This window comes from Sinohyriopsis cumingii, chromosome 15, assembly GCF_028554795.1.
Source record: "Sinohyriopsis cumingii isolate HCF-2022 chromosome 15, ASM2855479v2, whole genome shotgun sequence".
NCBI lineage: Eukaryota > Metazoa > Mollusca > Bivalvia > Unionida > Unionidae > Sinohyriopsis > Sinohyriopsis cumingii.
In genome coordinates, this window is record NC_142975.1 from 74,469,944 (window position 1) to 74,494,562 (window position 24,619).

The 24,619-nt window shown below is 34.4% G+C and overlaps 1 protein-coding gene across 1 annotated transcript in view; it reads left to right on the forward strand.

The window, feature by feature from the left end:
- Positions 1–24,619, forward strand: part of LOC149782081 (tyrosine-protein phosphatase non-receptor type 11-like) — an 85,257-nt gene that overhangs the window by 21,368 nt on the left and 39,270 nt on the right. Inside the window, exons 3-5 of the mRNA XM_089933517.1 lie at positions 10,347–10,469; positions 17,131–17,325; positions 23,795–23,957. Coding sequence (XP_089789643.1) covers positions 10,347–10,469; positions 17,131–17,325; positions 23,795–23,957 — 481 coding nt within the window. The remainder of the gene's footprint in view (positions 1–10,346; positions 10,470–17,130; positions 17,326–23,794; positions 23,958–24,619) is intronic.

The window sequence follows — 24,619 nt, forward strand, 5'->3', positions numbered from 1 at the left end:
GTAACTGACAATAAAAAATGTTTTTCCCTGAATTAGAGCACAAAGATATTTTATCATTTAACTACTGTTATGTTACAAAAAGAATACAAAGATTTAAGGTCCACATTGGCTCTCAAAAAATGACCATAAGTTCACTTATCCTTTTCGACTGAATTGCAGGCAGTGTGTGTGGGGTGGGGTGGAGGAGGTGGATGGCTGGGTGGATGTCATTTTGTAACCAGGATGTTCTGTACCCAACATTCTACACATGTTTATGTATTTTCCATTAATATTTGTTCAAATTAATAGGAAAGATATACTAATATTTATAATCATGTATTATTATTATTATTATTATTATTAAAAATGTAAAAGACGTCAAATTGTAAAATTCTGCAGAGACCAATTACCAAGTAATATCAGAAAATTATACAAGTCTAAAATGGATCTTAAATTAAGCTATGTACGTAAGTGTTATAGTACATTAAATAACAAGAACAGATTTATAAATCGTGTTAAAGATATGTGTGTGCGTGTGTGATCTGGATTTTCAACGTAGCTTTAAAAAAATTTCAGTCATATCGCTATGATGTCTACAGTGTGGCAGTTTATAGTGATATCTACCACTGGGGCATTATGTCGCAGACATGCAGCATAATGTCCCACCCAGTCACATTATTCTGACACCAGGACGTCCAGTCCCAACACTAACCTCATACTGCCGACCGTCATGCGAGGCAGGTGTTAGTACTATTTTTATGTCGTTGGGATGACTTGGCGGGTGACTGAATCTGCAAACTCCAGCATCTAAGGCAGACGCTCTAACCACTAGGCCATTGAAGTGGTCGTTAAAGAGATGTACCAAGAGAACAGAACATCATTACTACAGCAAGAAAAGTATTTAGAAAGGAATCGATTAGACTAATTCACTGCTCTGGTGGCCTAAGGGATCAGATTGTCCACCTCGGAAGTGGGAGCTTGTGGATTCAAATCCTAGCCAGGTCTTACTAAATACTTATAAAAATGGTACCAGCAGCTGCCTCGCTAAGTGCTCAGCATTAAAAGGTTAGAACTACGACTGGTCATCCTGGTGTCAGGATAATGTGAGTCGGTGAGACATGTTGCTACATGTCTGCAGAATTATGATCAAATGCTAGACATCACTATAAACTACTGCACTACAGCCATCATAGCGAGACTGAATGTTTCTAAAAGCTACCTTAAAAGTCTAAATCACACACACACACACACACACATGATATTAATTACTGCTTCATTATATTAATTAAAAACTAATTTGTGTATTCATGTTCTCTAAGCACAATATTTTCAAATTTAAATAATGGTGCTGGCTTGCCATATTTTTATCTGTTTATCTGAAACTGGAGCTACATTCTATATTTAGATATGAGTTAGTGATTAGAGATGCCACTGCTAAACAACCCTATTGAACACATACTCTACAGACTATACTGCTGTTAATGTACACTAGTCAGAATTAACGTCATGTACACGGCCACCAACATATTCATGTATGGTACATACACCTTACAGACCCAGTCTTACTGACCACCTGTATACAATAGTATACATGCCTACAGACTAATCTGCTGTCAGTGTATACAAGTTAATACAATATATAATGGCATAAAAGCAACAAGTTCGGGTTATATTCAGAAGAATGGACTGACGAGTGGATGGATGGATGGACAAACACTATAGCAGTGTTTCGCAAACTTATAACATTCACATACCCTTTTTGTGACATCAATTATCAGCATACCCCCTTCTCCCAGTGCCATAGTGTTTATTTTGTGTGACATTAGTGATTTATTTTCTGCGATGTACCCTCAGAAACCCTTTCGTGTACCACTGGTGGTACGAGTGTACCACACTTTGGTAAATAATGTGCTACAGACTTGCTCAGACACAACATATCAGTAATGTGTCGATGTAACAAGCACTAAAACTGATATGAAACAACTTTTACCTCTAATCTCATTCACTTATCAGAGCACTGTTTACACTGTATATGCAATGCAATGAATGAAATTGATCAATAATGCATGTTGAAATTGTCTCATAATCTGTATGGATGGGTGATTCCCTAGTAAGGCATGAGCTGTCTGGACGTATTTGGGGTATAATAAATCAGATTCATAACAGAAAGCAAAACACTGCAAATGGACCAGAGTTTGTCCGACATTTGTACAGTCAGCTCCAGCGTATATCAGATTTCCATTATTAGAATGTACTGACAGTAATGGGTCTTTGTCTTTGCTGCCTTTATTGGAGAAAAATGTTAGAAGGACTGTTAAGCAAATTCTGATAAAATTTGGTAAAAACATCGTCTCATATCAACATATGCCTTACAGGGTTGTTTTAATCTACACTCTTTTTGGTCAGAGTTATTCGCCACATACAACTCTATTTAAACAATGTTTTATGCATCTAGATGTATCCTATATGCTCCATTTAAGACAGAGTAATGGCCCTTGGCAATTGGCCTCATATTATTTAATTGGCATGTTGTCTGTATTGAAGGGTCCTTAAAGGAATATTTCAAGCATCATCATTTGTAAGAGTCATGGCCTCGGGACATCTTTCTCGTAATGTTTCCCTATACTTGTTCCAGATTTTAAAGCTACAGAGCAAGTTGTAGTGAGCATGACTTCTGTGATGCTAAAAACTCTAGTTTTCTTAGCTTTCATATTTATTGATCCAATTTTTACTAACAAATCGTCAAATCGTAAAAAGTTGAACAGGTTTCATAAAAATGTGACTTTTTTAAAATCATAAATTTTACGTAAATTGTAACTACATGTATTGACTATAGACTATAGGTAATTTGTTTTCACTGAGCTTCCTTTGTCATTGGTGATTATATTTCCACTTTAACTGGGACCTGACACCTGTGTGAAAATGTTTGCACCTTCACAACATTAGTATAGGCAACTGTTAATCCATCACCCCTAAGTTAAGTTATGCATTTGGGTCATTTCAGGCACCTTAGTGGGACACCCATGTTTAGTGAACACAGCTTTTTGAGTTTTCTTCAGTAAGAAATAGAACCACAATATATTTTATTCATTGAAGTTCATTGAAGTTCAGCCATCTGATTTGTGTTAAATATATATTTGCACAGTATTTATATGCTTAGGAGAAGTACTCTATCTTAAAATTGTGCCAGTTTGTGTGAAACTTTCTTTCTGATAAAATAATCAATATATCAGTGCATTTTCATTTTATATAGACTTTAGGATCAAACAAGCCATCTTGTGTTTAGCAGAGAAAAATAACGTTTAAATGTCGTGATCTTTTTATGACCTGTTTTTCGTTTGCTCATATATCGCTGAAACATTGATACTGTAATTGTATGCAATCGTTTGTACTCATTGAGTTTTCATGCACCAACAATTAATAAAGTTGTACAGTATTTTTGTTGTTTAATTCACACATAACTTATTATTTTTGTTTAGCCTTTGAATGGCGATAAATAGATTTCACCATTTCATTGGGGACAACACTGAAGACAGTGGTATCATTGTTTTTTATATGTAGGCATTTAAAATTCACTTGCTCAGCTTGAAATGGCAGTACACATATTTAGTGGTAAAACCAGTTTTTCAGTCTCTTATCACATTAGGGAGTGTTAAGTGTTGGTTCTTCATGAAATAGATGTACTGTTGGGAATATTGCTGTTTTTGCTTATTGAAAGTCCATACTTTCTGCTATTTGTTGTGATTCATCTCATACTAGGACTATATTCTTACTCTTGAGTGCATGTGAAGCCATTGTGGCTTAGTGGTCAACATGCTGAACATGTGATAGAAAAAGTGGGTTCAGATCTTTCAGGCCCCCTGGGGTCTACAGCCACAGGTTGGAACCAGTGCTCTAGAGTATCTTGTCTTGCCTGCTTTATAACAAAATTTGTTCTAGCACTTTTCTTTGTTGAGTCAGAATTTTGTGGAATGCTTGTTATTTAATATTTTCAATTTTTCTCTTAAAACATCAAACTAAACATTTTTTAATAATTTTGTGTATAAATAAATATTCGTATACTGTAGAAAAACGATAAATAAAAAATGTATGAAAATTACATGACATCACTCTTATATTGAAGTGAATACATGCAGTTTCTCAACTTGCTTATGTAAATTACAGATACCACTGTTCTTATGTTGAAGTGAATACTCCATTGTCAACTGGATATGTAAATATGCACTACAAGTAGATTGTTAATCTTTACTGAAATGCTCCTGAAATATCATGGAGCTGTTGAAATACATACAATGTATGTTACCTGTATCATATTATATATATATATATATATATATATATATATATATATATATATATATATATATATATATATATATATATATATATGTCATAATTTCCAGTCAGGCTTTCTGGATTTACCTGGCAATAGTGTTAGAATTACATACATTTACAAGCATTATGTTTTATATACAATATACAAGTCTTAATTTCAAGTCTGGGTTTGGGGATTCCATGGTGACCAGACTGTTAGATTGTGTACCTCTTCATACCGTAAACAAACACTTCCTTGTCTGTTTATGCTGTACACAACTATGTGTTATACTTACTGGTATCATATAATAAGCCCTTACTTGATGATATACCCACCCAAATGTTTGCAAAATTTGTTATAATATTTAGACTATAGACTATGTTTCCTTGACATTAAGAATATGTTTGCTTGACAATAAGGCCTCCACTTTTATCAATTTATTTGGCTGCCTCTCTCCATCATTCCTCCCCCCACCCAACACATAGAAAAATGTTCGCGGAACATATTGTTATCCATGTTCCTCCAGCATATATTTTTGCTCTCGTTTTGCAGCGCATATTGTTCCTGTATCCATGTTCCTGCTGTACATACACTGTTTTGTTACCTGTATCACATATTGTTATCCATATTCCTCCATGTGTCCAGTAATATTTTGCAATGTGGTTTGCATTCTTCTTTCATTTCTAATAAAATATGTACTGTAAAGCCTCACTAATAACACAATTTAATCTGAATTTGAGACATGTGGTCTCATATCCGGGGTGGACTTAGTAACGAGGCAGATTATAAGTACAGTACTTGTTTGGTTCTTAAACTTTTTGATGTTTTGATTGTCTTGTTCTTAAAATGGGAATGTCTTACAGTATTGGTGCATAAATATGTGTACATATGGCAGTTTAATGGAATACCTGTTCGAAAACGTTATATAATAAGGAAGTTGAAAGTTCAGAATCAATGTAGTCTTATTGTATGATTTTGGTACTTAGTACATTTAGAATGTTTTTTAGACAAGAGGTAAATTCACCAGGAAGTTTTCAAGTTCAGTCTTTTCTTATGATGAGCCAGATCATGTAGATTCTTTTGTAAATGTCCATAAAAAAGTTTTGGCTATCATTCCTGATTGATTACATTATGATGGTAATGACTTTGAATCTAATTAGAATCCAACTCCAGACTTAAAATTGCTGTTCCTTAATTAGTTGCCCCGCAACTGTAAAAGTGACCGGCGACAGTTGGAGATATTTGGTTGGCAGATTGCATTAGTAAATATCATTTTCAGAAAAGTAGATCCTATACATAGTTTGGTTTAGTTGCTGATGCCACAAAAGCTAATGTAGGTGATTTGGTGCCATTAGGCAAAAAGAAATAAAGTGCTTTGCCCAAGGCCACACCACAATAGTTGACCCAAGATGATCTGATGATAGTAAGATTTAAACATGAACCCTTTTTGGTCGCAAGATCAGTATGTGCATCCTTGTGCTACCAAAGCTCCAGTTTCCATCAGTTGCCTCTTAAGACATCTGATATGGCATATTAAGCCTAATCTGTATCCGTGAACCCATATTAGAAACATTCCATATGAAGTTATGGTAATATTCGCCTCTGCAGTCTCACTTAAAAAATATTTATGTCTGTGAAATTTAACATGTCAGCTTATTGGTATGTGAACAAGTGGTATCTTGCATCAAAATGAACACACACAGACACACACACACATGACAGTTAACACGACAAAATTGTGTGCAGGCGCCCTTTATATACAGGGCCAATACTTTATATGTGATTATATATTTTGTACGTGGTCTAAAGCGCTGTCGGTTACGGATCACTGCCATCTCACCTCTGTCTGCGTAGGTTCGAGTCTTGGATTCGGCTAATGTGGGTATGTGAGAAAGCTTGCCAGTAACTTCTCGTGGGTCGGTGGTTCTTTACGGGGTTTTCCCAGGTTCTTCCTCCACTAATACTACTTTCTGCCATGTATAGCTTATCGTGTGCAACAACAACAACATTTTGTACAGTTGCATAAAATGTGAAGGTTTAGAGGTTTTTGAGAAACTATCTTTCTGGTGGATACAATTTACTGCATTATGGTATTACATTTTATAAGGATAAAAATCCTGTTTTGAAAATGTGGATCCGTCGCTGTGAAAACTAACCAACAAAATGCAGAAAAAGTTAAAAACCAAACAATATTTTATAACCTGCAATAAGACTTTCAATTCGCGTCATCAGTAATTAGGTGACATATATATATATATATATATATATATATATATATATATATATATATATATATATATATATATATATATATATATATATATATAATATTTATTGTGTCAAATTTAAACTTCTGAATCATCGTATGGATTTGTTGTGGAATGTCGTGATACTCTCTTCACGTTTTTGCACGTTCCTGCTGAAGAATATAAAATGATAATGCAGTTATGTCAGTTTTTAAAGGGGGATAACTCTGCAACCCACAGTGACAGTTAAATACCATGTTTAACTGCTGCGATTCTCTGAAAAGCCATGCCATTTTTTAGTTCTACTGGTCAATGACCCGGTGAGATTAATGGATGGTCTCTTGTCAGCCAATTATCACAAGTTTATTATCACAATAAACATATATATTCGGAGATATACATAAGGACCTTCTCAATACTCAGATAAGGAACAACTGGATGGAATGTATTGAATCATTAGGACTAGTCCATCTGGTAACTGAGCCCACAAGGCTAACAGAAGAATCGAGCACTCTTATTGATCACATTTATACCAACCTACCAGACAATGTGGCATGTGTCAAGGTACCGAATGTTGGTCTTAGTGACAATTATCCTACTTTTTTTGACAAGAAAGGTTAAATGTAAGTAAAATAATAAAAACTACACACAAAACGATCACTTACAGATCGTTCAAAACTTTTAATGAAGAACAATTTCTCAATGACCTATATAAAGATCCAAGGAATATGATGCAAAATTGGGATGACATAGATGAAGCTCTAACGGTGTGGACTGACTTATTCATGGATGTAGTCTCTAAGCATGCACAACTGAAAGTACATCGAGTAAAGACTAATATTCAACCTAATTGAGTTACTACTGATTAAAAAAGTTATAAAAAACGTATTATCAATCATTGCTTGAAAACAAAAAGAGCAACACAAACTCCATTTGGAAAGTCTTCAAGGAATTTACTCGATGAACACACAAAGATCAGACAAATACAATTCACTCACTTCTGGTAAATTACACCATAGTCACTGATGAAACTGACACTGCAAATGTTTTCAATGATTTTGTTGCCAACATTACCACAAAGTTAAAAGAACCAGTGATTAAAAACAACTTTAATGAACTGAAAAAGTTATGCAGCAGCAAAATCTCTAAGGATGTTTATTTCTCTGCCCCATCAGTATCAAATGACTTTCTTAAAAACGTATATGTAGACTTGATACCAAGAAAGCTACAGGACATGATCAGATTGGTCCACGACTCATTAAATCTTCTGATTTTGCTCTTGTAGAAAGCATAACATTCATAGTTAATTTAAGTATTGCAACATCATCTATCCCCAAAATATGGAAATCTGCAAAAGTATCTACTATTCACAAATCTGGTTCTAAGGATGACGCTGATAACTACCGACCAATCTCATTACTACCAAACTTGTCAAAATAGGTTGACAAACATATCCATGACTCATTCATTCATATTTAGCCAAACACTTGCTGTTACACCCTAATAAATCAGGCTTTTGACAGATGGTTTACGTCTTACTTAAATGAGAGAACACAACATGTCTACATAAATAATGGAACAATTAGATATGGTGTACCACAAGGCTGAATTCTATGTCCATTGCTATTCATGTTATGTATTAATGACCTACCACTTTTACTAAGAGACTCAATATCATCTAAAGATCTCTAAGCAGATGACACAACATAGTCAGACATCTAAAACACAAAGCATGAACTCAAAATTTCTTTACAGAATGTCCTAAACAAACTGGAAAACATGTGCACAAGCAATGGCATGGTGGTAAATACTGGTAAAACTAAAATATTACTTATCTCAACATGGCAAAGAAGGATACATCTTGAAAGTGATGAACTATGTCTGACATGGAAGGATACAAATTTGCAAATCATCTGTAATGATAGACTACTTTGGGTTCTGGTAGATAATAACATATTATAGACTGAACATATTAAACATATCAGTAAAAAAAGTCAATTCAAGTTTATGGCTTCTTAGTAGGAAAATACATTTTCTCCCTGAAAGGCACAGAAAACTATTGTATAACAGTCACATACAACCCTATTTAGACTACTGTAATTCCAATGATAAAAACATAGCAAAGCTGGCACATTTTCCAAAAAGAGCATATTAGATAATATCAATCCAGAAAGAAAGCAAGAAAAATTTAGCTGGTAGGTTAAAAATGTTACCTATTAAAGACCGAATCTGTTTGAGAAAAGCCAAATTAATGTACAGGATATCTCATTATAGTGCTCCTGAATATTTACAATCACTATTCTAGTATAGGCTACCTGGTAATACTCACCAACTGTGATCCATGTCTACCAAACGGTATACAAATTCCCAAACCAAATAAGGAGTTATGTAAAAAAAAGTTTCCAATACTCTGGAACTCTGCTCTGGAATAATATTCCAGTTGAGATTAGAAATGCCTTTTCTATTTCATTCTCCTAACCCAATATATCCAGTGACCTCAAAGATGCTGCTAAAATAAATAAATTCCTTTGTATGAGGGCCTCAAGGTAGAATAAGTTCTTAGCTAACTGTGTTACCTCTTTAAATAAGATTATCATTATTGTTATTATTATTATTATTATTATTATTATTATTATTATTATTATTATTATTATTATCATTCCACCTAAACTAAATGGAGGATAGCCATGGAACTTTACATGCATATTTATCCCATGGTTTGCTTTGTCTGAAATAAAAATGGTACTGTGCAGGCTTTCCATATGGCTAACATCATGATATTGCTACTTTTCGTGACTGGATGGTCATATCAACATTAGGTTTTTCACTAAGAGACGAATTGCTGTGTCTACTTGGTCCTGAGTAAAAATGGTGTAAATATTTTTTCCAGTAAGGGCAGATACAGTAGCCATCTAGAAAAGCTTGATATTGCTACTCCTTCAGTTTGGATGAGCATATGAATACTAAAAGGGTTATTACAATATCTGGTTGATGGTAAATGAAAATGGTGCTGATCTGATGTCCAATGTGGCTGCCACAGCAGAAATCTTAAAAATCTTAATATTGCTATATGGGGTTTTCACCAGAAGACTTCTTGCGGTGTCTAGCTGGTCATAAATGAAAATGGTGCCACTTGCACATCCAGTATGGCCACCACTGTAGCCATCTTGGATATCGTGTTATTGCTACTCTTTCTGAATGGATGGTCATACAATAACAACATGGTGGTTTTATTGAAAGTCTTCTTATGATGTCTACATAGTTCAAAATAAAATAGTGCCACTCAGACATCCAAAATGATAACCACAGAGGCTTTCTTGAAAAAACCTGTAATCACTACTTCTCCTGAATGGTTATGTGAGTATTAAGTTTCATTCAGTGTGATCATAACCAGGTCAGGAATGGTTTTGTTTTATTCTGCTGTTTACCTGGTTCAAGGTACATAGACCCAGATCTCTAAAAACTACAGTGAAAATTATGTGAGACATATACATGTACCAGGTACATGTAATTAGGTAAGAATTTTTATCACACTTTCTACTTTTCATGGATTAAAAAAACAAACTTTCATCCTCCACCCCCAATATCTAATTTCTGGTTATTGATAGTAACTTTTGAAGGATGTGTTTTAGAGATTTTGAACTTTGCCCAGCAATTTAAAACCAATAACTTTTGAAGGGACTTTTACGGGCTATTTTCAGCTATTGGCATACCAGGCAAGAGAACGACGATTTACATGGTTACTGACTGGGCCAGTCTTGAGTGATGTTGAATATTCGAGTAATTGATGCTTTAATGTTTTTCAGATGGTTCCATGGTAATATAAGTGGCCAGGAGGCAGAGCGGTTGCTGAAGGAGCGAGGAGTGGATGGGAGTTTTCTTGCCAGACCAAGTCATAGTGTGAAAGGAGATTTTACACTTTCTGTCAGGTAAAACCACAGCAAATAACTAAAAACTCCCAAAATAATAGACTTAGCTTTTAAAATTATCTCCTTTCTTCCTTTAATCCTGTCTACAAATGTCACATATTTGATATATCTGTCTTGTGCAATATTTGCATTAAGGATACTGTCGAGGAGCATTTGTATGAATATATGTTTTGGTATTGATGTTTTCTGGCACAATAACACAATGAGGCCATTAGTGTGTAGGAAATTGAAGTAATGTACCTTGTCCAGCGACACACCATGGCAGCTGACCCAGGCTCTGATCTGATGATTTTAACCAGTACACATGAATCTGTGTACATAATACTGGTGTGTTATGTTTTAACTACCTTCACAAAATTTTTAATTTTTTGCCCCAGACGGTGAAAAGAGGCCTGTTCAATTGTCAATTGAAAGGTCAGAATCATGGTCAATGTGAACGACATGACCCCCCCCCCATACACACACACTCACACAATGGATGCAGGAATCGCTATGTCAAGTATATCACATTTTGTCTTGCTTGTTTTTAAACAATGTATTCATTTATATTTAAACATATATTTTCATCTTTTTATGCAATATGATAATTTTGTTTGCACTTGAATTCTTTGATAGGAGCCTTTCTGACATGTTAATCAGCTGTGCTTAGCAGTTTCTTGTGTCATTATTTATAATCACTAGGAGGGCTGTAAACTGAAACTAAGTGTAAATAGGTGCAAAATGTTACATAATAAATCTGGGACAAACTTATTTGGCAGCTTCCTCACTCTGTTACCTGTAGGAGGGCTGCAAACTGAGGCTAATTGCCATTCGTTTCAGTATTACACAATGTGATACTACCGTACCTGGCAGCTTCATTATCTCTGTTACCAGTAGGATGGCTTTAAACTGAGACTAAGTAGTTGTTATACTGTTGCATAATGTGAGACAACTTTATATTGCTGCTCCGTATTTTATTACTTGTAACCAATGTGGAGGGTTTTAAACTGAAACCAAGTAGTTGTTGTTACACTGTTGCATAATGTGAGACAACCTTATTTCACAGCTTCATGTCTCATTACTTGTAACCGATGTGTAGGGCTTTAAACTGAAGCCAAGCAGTTGTTGTTACACTGTTGTTTAATTAACGTGAGACAACTTTAATTCTCAGCTCCCTATCTCATTTCAGGTAACCAATGTGAGGTTTGTTTAACTGATGCCAATGTTACGTAATGTCGTGCACCATTTAGGTTGAAGGCGTGTCCACAAATACAATTTTGGGATGATTCAAACAAAGGTCCATAAAGTAGTAAAGAATTATATAGTAATTGGTTGTTAACAACAACTAAAAACTTTTGGTTCTGTTGTTCCAACTTTGAAGATTATCTTATTTTTACTTTATTTTTATAAGTTTTGTTAAATTTTACTAATTAAATTACTTTTGTTTACTGATTTACACCTGTTTATTAGGTGGGCTTTTAACTCACGCCAAGTAGGAGTTGTTACACCGTTGCATAAATGAGATAGCCTTATTTCACACCTCTTGGACCGCTCCGTGGCCAAGTGGTTAGAGCGCCCTCATCGGGTGGAGGTCACGGATTTCAAACCATGAGATTCATACCAAAGACATAAAAATGGTACTTACAGTTGCCTCACTATGCACTCAGCATTAAGAGGTTGGTGTTAAGACAGGTCGGCCTGGTGTCAGGATAATATGACTGGGTGGGACATGATGCTACATGTCTGCGGCATGATGCCCAAGTGCTAGACATCAGTATAAACTACCACACTGCAGACATTGTAGTGATATGACTGACAATTTTTAAAGCTACGTTACAAATCCAAATCACACACACAAATATTTCACAACTCCATATTTCATTACTTGTATCCACTGTGGAGGGCTTTAAACTAGATGCCAAGTAAGATTTACTTCAATTGTCGCTGGGTATATATTTCTTGAATATTGACACCCTATACTATTTTTACTTTCTGCAGAAGTGAGATCATAGCTGTTTTGCCATCTAAAAACAGAACAGACACTGGTTTTAAAGGCAGTAGTTTGTGAAATATGTGTTTTATTATAATAATAAAATGTTCCATTTTTAAAGATTTTTTTAAAAAAAACCTGATTTCTTCCAGGTTTGAATGTTTTAAATTGTTAAATTGCCAGATTTTTTTAGAAATAAAAACTGACAAATATGAATTTTACTTAAAGTTACAAGACTGTAAAATTTAAGAACTTTTGATGCATTAGAAAAGATTCATATCTAAATGAACTTATTTTAAAGCAAACTTCAGAAAAGTCCATTGATTTACAATTTTATATTTTCCTTGATTATATGTAATAACCATCAGATCACAAAACTGCATGGTCCTCTTGGAAAAAAATCAATTTCCAGCTGCATCATAACCATTTACAAATTTATGAGTTTCATCTGACCAGTGTCATTTTGATATTTGGAATATTATGTTGGTGTGTATGGTCCGAGTCCATTCCCTATCGAAATTTGGAATTCAAGGTCACGATTTGGTGTCGGCATGTGGTAGCCACATACTATCCGGCTCAGCAAACACGAACGACCTTTCATTGAGATATACCTGCATGAAATCAATAGGAATATGATTTCTTTTCTCAGAAATTGAGATCAGATCATTCGTTCCGTCTTTAATTCGCTGACAGACGAGACGAAAGTACACTGTTGCTGAAATTTGACCTGGATCTGACCATTTGCATTCCTAGTCACGTGACTGCACAACTCTCGCAACCTACATGTCAATGACATCAGAGGTCATACAATCGCGTGATGTCAGTAATTGTTCTGATAAGTTCCGGGGGACATTTGCAATATCCAGGTTTAAGGGGTGAAGGGATTTGCTTATTATGATCAAACTTGTTATTTGATGCCTTTTGCTCTGCGTTTACTGTACAAAGTTATATTGGGCATAATTTCACTCTGTATATGTTCTTTTCTCTTGTTTTGTTTTTCTTTCTTTATGCTGTCTTTTGGTAAGAAAGAGTAAGCTGTTTGAGATCTATCTGTAAATTTGGAATGGAATTGTCCACTAACAGACATTTTGAAACAGGGAACTAGTTCACTGGCAGTTTTCAAAGCCATTAATACATGTTGCAATGTGCATCTTCCTAATCATACGATGTGAATATTTATCAAAGGCTGTTCACATCAGAACTTAATGAACTGACATGTAAAACAATTAGCAAACTTGGAAGCACATCTAGTCTGATTAAAAGATCTTGTCATGCTTTTAGATCTAATTTCTACTGCATTAGAAGTTACTTTTAATGTGGAAGTCACTAAAACCGTTTCAGCTGTCAGATTTGCTATGAGTATTCCGAATAGGACAGGTTTTAACATTGGGGTAGGCAGGTAAGTTTAATTAATTTTTTTAAACATATATATATGATTATTTTTGTATGTTTTTTATTTTGTATTTACCAGAGGGGGAAAAAGTGCTTGGGTCAGGAACGAAAAACAGGGATGGTCAACCAACCCGAAGAGACAATATTTTCCCCAATCAGTCTTTTTTTATACATATGGCATGTGGTTCGAATGTCCAACCATGACATATAAAAATGATCACTATTTGTTTTATATAAAACATTATCAGTATAATGTCAGTTACATTCTTAAACTTGAAAAAGAAAGAAAACACGAAAAGGAAGATCATCACAACTTGTACATTTAAGTCAAATGACTTTCCTATCAGCATTGACAACCTTTAGCAAGTGACAGAAATATGTCATCTGTACCTGAGTGATGTTTACCACAACCTTTCATAATAAGATTGATAGTACTTTTTATACAGAATTTACAAATTGTATGTACTTGATTAGTTAAATTTATACAAGGGAAATTTGACACGTCGAGGTTTTGCCCCCTTGATGAATAGAATGCATTATCACACCATTTCCAGTCATTAGGACCTATTCTGTTGTATTGATGGTTACACCTGTAGCGTCCTTTGTTGCTGGGAAAATCGTATCATGATGAAGGTAAGGCTCCATACGTTTCAAAGTATATCATTTGTAAAGTTGAGCCAGATGTTGACATTATATGAACGTTTTGATGGAGACCAAGCCTTTGTATTGACACATGATACTCTAAATTTAGTAAAATTGTTCTGTGCCTTTTAAGTCTCATGTACTTTAATTGTTCAAAGAATATAATAAAGAGAATATACAAGATGATGGCATGTTTGTAATAACAAAAGGTATGATCATCTCAAACAAATTTTGATCACGAGAAATCTCTATGGTCAGGTGTTATGTATTAGTCTGGTTATCTTGTAATAACAAATCTAGCTTCCAGTGGATAAAATATCCATCTCTAACACAATACATTTTGCAACCAACACATTCAAACAAGCCTCAAACATGTTACAGAAATATTTATAATGTGTTGGGAATTTTAAGCAAGATAAAATTGTTGCATCAGGAACCATATGTGAAACCAATCCTGATTAGACAGAACTTTTGAAAACAGGTTAGTTTCAGATGTATTAGATATTGTAACTTCGGTGTCAAAATTCTCTTAAATGTGGTATCTATACATTTAATATATAAATAATTCCATGTGCATTACAAGCGAGCTCTAAATCTCTATATAAGTATAGTTTTAGTACATTAAAAGTACATTCAAGCATATCAATAACTTTTCTGCATACATTCAATCAAGAAATGGGTTATATAGACTTTCACATACATCCAATCAAGACAGGAGTTATGTAGATACATAAAAACCTACTGGGTTAACTCATTAAACCCAGGAGACTTTTGTCAATTTTGCCTGAATTGTTAGTAGAAAACACATTTTGAGGGCTACCTTTGAATACATTCGAAACAAATCTGTTTCCAAGATATTTTCGTTTAGTCTAATGCCTAGTTGTGTTAGAAATATTTTATTTTTCATTGGCTATTTTGCTTGTTCATCTGCAGAAGGATAAAACATGGAGTTATGTCTTCTTTTGCTTATTGAACCCATCATCTTATGTCCTGTCCACATTTTACTCCAAATTCCCACCTGCCTGTGTGTAGTTCACATGAGTCTGTCTTAGATCTCAGGCCAAATATCTAAAATCTGGACACAAAACCAAATTCTGACAACAGGCGAATTTTTCTGTGTGAACAAATTGGGTCTCAAAAAATGCTTTCTACAATATGTATTATGTAATGTGAATAGATAGTCCAGATTATTGTATCATTGTCTACTTTTTGGTAATACCACACACGTAAATGACCTTGATGCTACAGATCTCAGACGTAGGGTGCAACCTCCTGATGCATAAGCATGGCACCAGAGGTTAATATGGTAACCCACTTGCCCAGTATAGACTAAACTGAGTCTCACACATGAGCTTTATGATCTCCATTTCTTAAAAGCATGAAACTGAGAGAGAACAAATTTGAACTCAGAGTCACAACTTAACACTTTTAAATTATAATTAGAATCTTTAAGTATGGTTGAAACTTGACATTTATGCAACCAAATTTTCCATTGTAGCACAGTAGCAGTAAGATTATGCCAAACTTTCAGTAATACTAACCTCACTCGAGGTTTTGCTATTGATCGATGATCAGACGTTTTGAAATAAAAGTGGTGGTTATGTTTTTGTTCTGATCGTGAACGTTTCACAATTATGCATGTAGGCCAGATCTACTGAAGATTTCAAAGTAAACAACTGAGATCCTACATTGCCAAAGTAATTTGTGACAACATATCTACAGGGGATGACGATTTTATAACCCAACAAACCCAGGCAACTAGAATCATTTTTGGGCTAGGCAGATTTATTGCAGGTTGGCCATTTATTACATGGAAGAAAAAAAGAACAAACATTTGAATTTTAAAATGTTTTTTCCTTTATCATTCTTACCAGGCAAGTTGGTAAGAATTGGAATTGTTGATGCCAGATCTGGGTCTATGCTGTACACAGTTGGGTGTGAATTGTAGTTTGGTAACAATTGAAATGTCCTTTGATTTTCCACTGCATCGTAGGAAAAGACCTCTGATGTAAGTTTTTAACTGCCCTCAAGCCCAAGTTTGTTTATTACATCATGGTAAGATCCTTTATATCACAGTAGTTCATTGATATGTCATCACTAACAGCAGTGCAAGCAGTAGTTTGAGGATCTGAAAAGACAATGATTTCATTTTAATTTCTTCCATAACGTACAGGGAAATTATGAAAAATTAAAAGTGCATTCATTGTTGAAATATATAATATTGTTCAGTACACCAGTCTTTAATTATGAGGATCTATTCCTGACATACCTAACCCAATATTTGTCCACCAAAAACTTGCCAATTCAGGAAGTATCATTACAATTATGTCCAGATTTATCCAAGAAAGAGATAATGGCATTGCAGTTAAGTTCAGTAAATATATCAGTAATCTTCCTTTTTAAGGTCATTTTTGTGCCATCTGGTTACTCAGAATTATTTTATTCAGGTTGTGAAAACTTGCAATATCGTGTAAGATATGTTACAGAAGAAAATATTGAATGCTTTAAAAAGCATGTATCAGTATATGTCTTTCCTGCAGTTATTGATTTACATGTATCTGAAAAAAGCATTCTATTGTCTTTGTTTGGAGGACATCTGTCTGTCTTTATTAAATATACATACAGTTATATACATATATATATATTTTATTATTTCAGACGTAATGGAGAGGTCACACATATCAAGATTCAGAATCAAGGGGATTTCTATGATCTGTATGGAGGTGAAAAATTTGCCACATTGCCTGAACTTGTTCAGTATTATATGGAAAAACAAGGAACATTGAAAGAGAAAAATGGTGATGTTATTGAGTTGAAGTATCCAATAAATTCTGAAGACCCTACAACAGAAAGGTACTGCTATGATAATTTCTGACCTTTAATTTATTACAGACGTGTCTATTCTGGTTGACATTATTGCTGATGATAGTGACCAGTCATTGGCAGAGACCCAGATATGCTGTCTCATAATGAGTCAGTACATTGGGATTTACACTGTTTGATTGTAATCCTATTACCTACCATGGTTTTAATATATACCTGGTTTTATTGAGGCAGTATTTTATATTGGTAATCATTGATTTTTATTGTATCAAAATAATATGGGTCATAAAACAAAACCCGGTTGTAAATTAGCCCATATGTTTCAACCAAATGCATAAGGTATGTAAAGCAGCTACCTTTTGACACACTGATCTTCAGACGATTTTTACGATATTGACATTACGATTATTAGTGCATTTGAATTTATATGAAAAGACTATTTTGACACTACTTGTAGCTTTTATGGTACTAGATCATGTAGTTGTCTGGTGCTTACACAGAATACTTCAGATCATTCTTACATCATGGACCACTCCGGTGGCCTAAGTGGTTAGATTGTCCGCCTCGGATGCGGGAGGTCGCAGGTTCAAACCCCAGCATAGTCATACCAAAGACCTATTAGATTGGTACTAGCAGCTGCTTCACTTGTCAGCTGGCATTATGAGGCTGATGTTAACTTGTTGACTTGACTTGTACCAAGCTGCAGATGAATGATGATAAAACTGAGGCCATTCTGATCACAACACAAAGACTTTTTCATTCACATCCTTTACCTAAAACAATAAATATCAGCAACACCAACATTAAATTCACACAATCAGAACGAAACCTAGGTGTTACTCTGGACAGTACTCTCACATTGCACCAACATGTCATGAACATATGCAAGGCTGCATATCTTGAGCTGAGACGCATCAGCTCAATTCGAAAATATCTTTCAGTTGATGCCACTAAAACACTTGTGTGTTTAATAGTACTTTCAAGACTGGACTTTTGTAACTCAATTCTGTCTGGTTCATCTCAATATCTACTCCAGAAACTTCAAAAAGTTCAAAACACAGCTGCTCAGATCATACTTAGAGTACCACAATCAGAGCACACCTCCCCGCTGCTCTGTACAGAATCAAACACAAAATTTGTTCTCTGTGCTACGTTTTACAGTCGGACTCTAGTCCAACATACATATCTGACCTCACCCATGTGTACACACCAGCAAGATACTTACGCTTCTCTTCTGACAATCGTACACACAGTATTCCAAGCATGAAAACAAAGTCATATGGACAGCGTTCTTTTGCATACCAGGACCCAGCAACATGGAATGAATTGCCCACGGAACTTAGACAAAAAGATACAGTGATCACATTCAAGAGGGCTCTCAAAACTCACTTATTTCGACAGAAAGAACAAACTTAAAGACCTAATAATGTTTTCTACCTGAAATATTCTCAGCATGTTTTTTATTTTATTTATTTAATGTTTTTCTAATTTACGTTGTTAGTTTTTGCAATAACATTATTATGTTTCTTATCTTATAGGTGCTGTCTAAAGTTGCAAAGCGCTTAGAGCGTCTAAAGATTAGGCGCTATACGAAGTCCTCATTATTATTATTATTATTATTATTATTATTATTATTAAGGACTGGTCGGCCTGGAGTCCGGATAATTTGACTAGTGGGACATGAACTGTGGCACGATGCCTAAGTGCTAACCATCACTATAAACTTCCACATTGCGACATCATAGTAATATGACTGAAAAATTGTTAAAGCTATGTTTAAAATCCAAATTACACACACATACCACCTGAGGTATTCCACATGCATGTTTTAATAAATGAGTATAAGTCTACCACTGACTAACTAAATCTTAACACATAGAAAGGTTGTCTCTGATTTTGACTTGTATTTCAACATGACTTGAACATTTCTTAATATCTCGGAAGCTCATGTGTGATTCTTATTTTCACTCCCCTGGTAATGAGTACTGGGGAGCCGATGGGAGATGTATACCTATTGCTATGTACGTCTGTCTGACTGTACATGTGTCTAACTGTACACATTTTCATTTCTATGAATATGCTCTCAAAACGTGCACTTATTAGATTAGAGTTTGTTATTCACAAATCTTTGGTTTTAATATTGATTATAGACGTATGTGTTTGTTCATTTTTCTGTCAGTCCATTATTCACTCATTTGTATGGGGGCAGATACTTTACAGCTGAGATTGTTTAACGCATCTCTGAAACTTGGTAGACATATTTGACTGGTGGTTCAACTGAGTCTTAAACTTCACAATTCTGCAGTTTCAATATCTTTTGGATGTTTTTGTCCATTTTCATGTCCATCAGTTGAGCTATTATGCACATTTTCATATCTGGAGCATATCTTGAACTATGCAACATGTCTATAAAAACTTGGTAAACATATTGACCACCTGAGCCTTTTGCCATTCACAGTTATTCAGTTTCGTTATTTCATGTTTTGTGTTATTTTTCCTCTCGGTTTTAGTTGTCTGTTTTCCACACTTATTTTTCCACAGCAAAACTCCTGGCTGGTCAGTCTGTCTCTTTGAAATTTGGGGCAATTTAATGAGTTGTGGTGTAGTGGTCCAGATGTGCATTTTGTTACTCAGTTTTTATGTTAATATTTTAAGACTTTTGCCCATTTTCTGTCCATCCATCCAATATCCATATTTTTGTTTCCAATGGTAAACTTCTAAATCATTGATAATCGTACTGGTCTAATGATGTATATGTTCCACAGTTTTTGAGTTTCTTTGACATTTTATCCATTTGTCGGTTAATTTATGAAAACTTGTCATGCCTTTCACATCTCTATATATTCTTTACATACAAGCTTGCTATATATGAAATCGTTTTGTCTCCTTGCTTAGATTTTGTTGGTGCATGGGCTCTGGATAACAAAAATCTTTTTTGAGCTTTTATCCCTTCGATGAATAATACAAGGAATACAACGGGGATATAGCAAATGCTCTATCAGCCTGTAAGTCCATTAATGGTTTCGTTTTTGGAACATAACTCGCAAGCATGATAAGATATAGTTTTGCTGTACTTGGTATACATGATTTGCTTAGAGGTGTCTATTGATATTTAAAATTTTCCACATTCCGCATTTTTTATGGAAAGATGGGGGGAGGGGGAATGAGTCGCAGAAGCAGTAAATATATGTACATATAAACTATGAAATAAAATAGCTAAAACATAATAACTTTAAAGGTTTAATTCCTGTAGAAACAGTCATATAAAGTTAAACACAACGGTTTTTCTGTTTTATTTGTTTGTCTTATCTATGTTGTGTATGTGCCTTTGAAAAAATACTTATTAAGAGTCGACAGTGCTCTCTCTCTCTCTCTCTCTCTCTCTCTCTCTCTCTCTCTCTCTCTCTATATATATATATATATATATATATATATATATATATATATATATATATATATATATATATATATATATATATATATAAATGTGCTTAAAATTAGGATTTTTTCCCTACTAACCAACAGGATTCCCAAAATAACATTTATTTCTGATCTGTGTAAATGTTAATGATCCTGTCAAAGTCAAATAGAAGTCTGCTTGGTTATTAATTAAACATTCATTATTTGTTAACATCAACTTGGAACAATGACAACTGTATTTTACCAGAAAGACTCATAAATGAAAGACCCCACTCACTTTCATAATTCTCTGAATACCCAGTACGAAAGTACACAATATCCCAGCCCTTTCTGGACCATACTTCAGCCATTTATGTTCATTTTCCCAGAATTTCTGACACTTTCTGTGTACCTTCTCTTGATCATCTTTGTAATCACTCTCTCTTGTCATCTAATTCCTCAAGTTTTAGTGGTGGCTGCACATCTTGCAAATATGTCTGCATGTTTACAGTTGTCTCCACTCAATGCATTGTATATTTATCAACAACAGCATGTATGTTAAAAACATTATTGGGTATAATTTTGGAATATTCATTGAGCCAGCGACTTGATCGTTTCTGATTGGTCAGTAATAGTCTGAGACCATATACGTTCTGTTATCATCATTAATGAAATCAGTGCTTGGGGGCACGATATCAGATTAGTTCGATGTGTGTGAAGAATTTTTTTTACAGTAATCACACTAATTTGCTTGATGAGTGAACAAGTGATTTAACATCTATCCTTTTGTGTTGTGTACAAATTCAGGTGTTGGAAGTTGGCATGTCCTCAATTAAAATAATGAGAGAGTCAATTAATCTATACAGGGGAATGCTGATTCCTGATTACTTCCTAGCTATCAGTGACCAGCAGTCATTCTGACTACTCCAGAGGATTAGTAAGTGATGGGTATTAGTGATCAAATGACAAAATCACTAACCTTAGAATAACAGATTAGCAGATAAGTGTTAAGAATGAGTCCTGGTGATGGACCATTACAGCTGCAGTCTTTACACAAGGAATCAACCTTGAAAATGTGACATCTCAGAATGAGTGATTTCATGGGAAGTTGAAAATAATTGTCCCTCTTTAAGTTAGAGATTTGTTGCTTTTTTTGTTAGATAATAATTGCATTTGCCAATAATGAGAAATATTGTAAAATCAGAAATATTTGTGGGATAAAATTGTGCGGTTTCATAGTAAATACAGATTTAGTGGGATTTAATTTTGTGGTACCACATTGTTTATATTAACACTTACGCTGTTGATACTATTTTTAATTCTACTGGTTACAGACTAGAAGGACTTGTGCATTGGTTCAGGTGTTCATTAGCAAAGACTTATTTATTGCCACTCAACCTAAATGATTGTATGGAGCACCAATACATTCTTCCCAAAATGTAGTTTGTTTTAAATGAAAATGGTACCTAATGGACATCTAATATTGCCACCATTACAACTATTTTGAAAATCTTGTTATTGCTACACCGGAATAAATGTATTATCATGGGGTTTACACTAAAGACTTCTGATGATGTTGACTTGGGCCTAAATGAATATGGTGCCCTTCAGACATCCAATATCCCTGCAAATGCAGTCTTGTTGAATCTTGTTAATCACTTCTGATTTGAGAAGATAGTTTTCATGAACGCATGGACAGTTTGATTGGTTAATTGTGACGCATGCAGCATTGAGTTTCTATTTATTAATTAATATTGAATAATATAATATTAAACAATTTTAGTTTTGGTGATTGCAGAAAGTATTGAGTATCTCAGGAAAGACTTTTAGTAACAGAGATTGGCAATGGATTTTGCATTGCCTTCATTCATAGTCTATGAGAGGTCTGATTGAACGAGACTGTATTTATATAAATAATGTTGTAAACAACAAAATGGTGTGATACAACTTTATGGAGGAAAGGCTGTATTATTGTGCTCTTAATAATAAATAAGTAAGACATTGTTAATTATTTTATAATTAGATTAAGCACATCTGCATATTTTAATTCACAACAGATCTGACACGCCTAATCTATTAATTATATTTCACAACAGATTTGACATACCTAATCTATTAATTTTAATTCACTACAGATCTGACACGCTTAATCTATAATTTTATTTCACAACAGATTTGACACACCTAATCTATTAATTTTAGTTCAGTAGTGCTTTGACACACCTGATCTATTAATTTTAGTTCACTCAGATTTGACACACCTAATCTATTAATTTTAGTTCACTACAGATCTGACATGCCTAATCTATTAATTTTAGTTCATTAGAGATCTGACACACCTAATCTATTAATTGTAGTTCACTACAGATTTGACCCACCTAATCTATTCATTTTAATTCACTGTTATATTGAGGATGAAGTTAATGGTAATTATCGGAAATTCATTGTATTCTTTATATTCAACAGTTTCCCTTTTTAATGCGTAAGATAGGCTGTGAACCTTGTGTTTGCTGTTAAAAATTATCTTCCACCATGTGCTTTATGTACCTGATGTATAAGCAGGGTACTTAGAAAAAGGCCATACTCCACCAAAAAAGGATTGGGGTGTGGGCGAGTGGGGCAGTAAGCACTTAATTTTCCATATATGCTGTCTATACTTGCTTACAAGTTTAGTCAAACTGCAAACAAAAATCCTGATCTGCCATGGCATAATATGCCTGCAGACCAGGCTATATGTTGCTTGTTCTACTGATTACTCCTAACAAACTGCACAGATCCTGATCTGCTAGTGTATTATGTGACCGCAAATATGGGCCTGCGCAGTTTGCTGTTGGACTCGACTTACAAATGAGTACAGATGGTATATGTGTGTGTGTTTGTGTGTGTGTGTGTGTGTGTGTGTGTGTTTGCTGTGTTATAATCTGGACAAATAGTTATGTGTTGACCAGTACAGTACAAATTTAACAGGAGATACATTCTTTGTAAGCGATGACTTCTGAACCGCGCTCAACATACTTCCCTATTTTTATTTCTGGAACAATCCTTTGGTTGTGTCATATAATCAGATTGCAGAAACATAAGTTTAATTTGATCATTACAGGTGGTTCCATGGTCATATATCTGGCAAGGAAGCAGAGAAACAGTTGATGGAGAAAGGAAAGTTAGGAAGCTACCTAGTGAGAGAGAGCCAAAGCAAACCTGGAGACTTTGTTCTGTCTGTTAGAAGTGAGGACAGAGTCACCCAAGTTAAAATACGCAGAACTGTAAGATTTGTTAATGATATTTTTGCCTTGTCATTAAACTGTACACAAGATATGGATATTACCTTTCTGATAGTCTTATTTTTAATGTTGTAGTCATCCCTGTTGTGAATATCAACATTATTGTTTTATATGTGCATTTAAGTCGCTATTAATTTGAAACTAAGTGTATACAATTGTATGATATATTTTGCACATTTATGATGAATTTAACATGAACAGACTCATGCTGGAACTGTTAGACTGCAATTACTGTTACGAGTTCATTCTAGCTAAGTTCTCTTTCACAATTTGCACTCGTAGCCTAGGTAACAGTGTGCCAAGACTAAAGATCTTATCCCGTTTATTCATACGTGTTTTGCTTGAAGATTTATATGATATTGTTTATATTTAATTCTGAAACAGCAATTAAACTTGACTTTTTTAAAAAGGGTGGCTTTTATATAACAAATAAATTATAGCTTTTGTAATACTGGATTCTGTGGATCCACAGGATCCAGCAGTAGAAACACTATATTCTCTTCTATCATGTTAGGCTAACTTGCACAAGAATTGATCTTTCAACATTTTACAACACCACTAAAAGTCCTTGAAATTTGCAAATATTGATGAAAATTGGGAAAGATCATGTAATTATCCGCTACCTCTTGATGACAGAAACAATT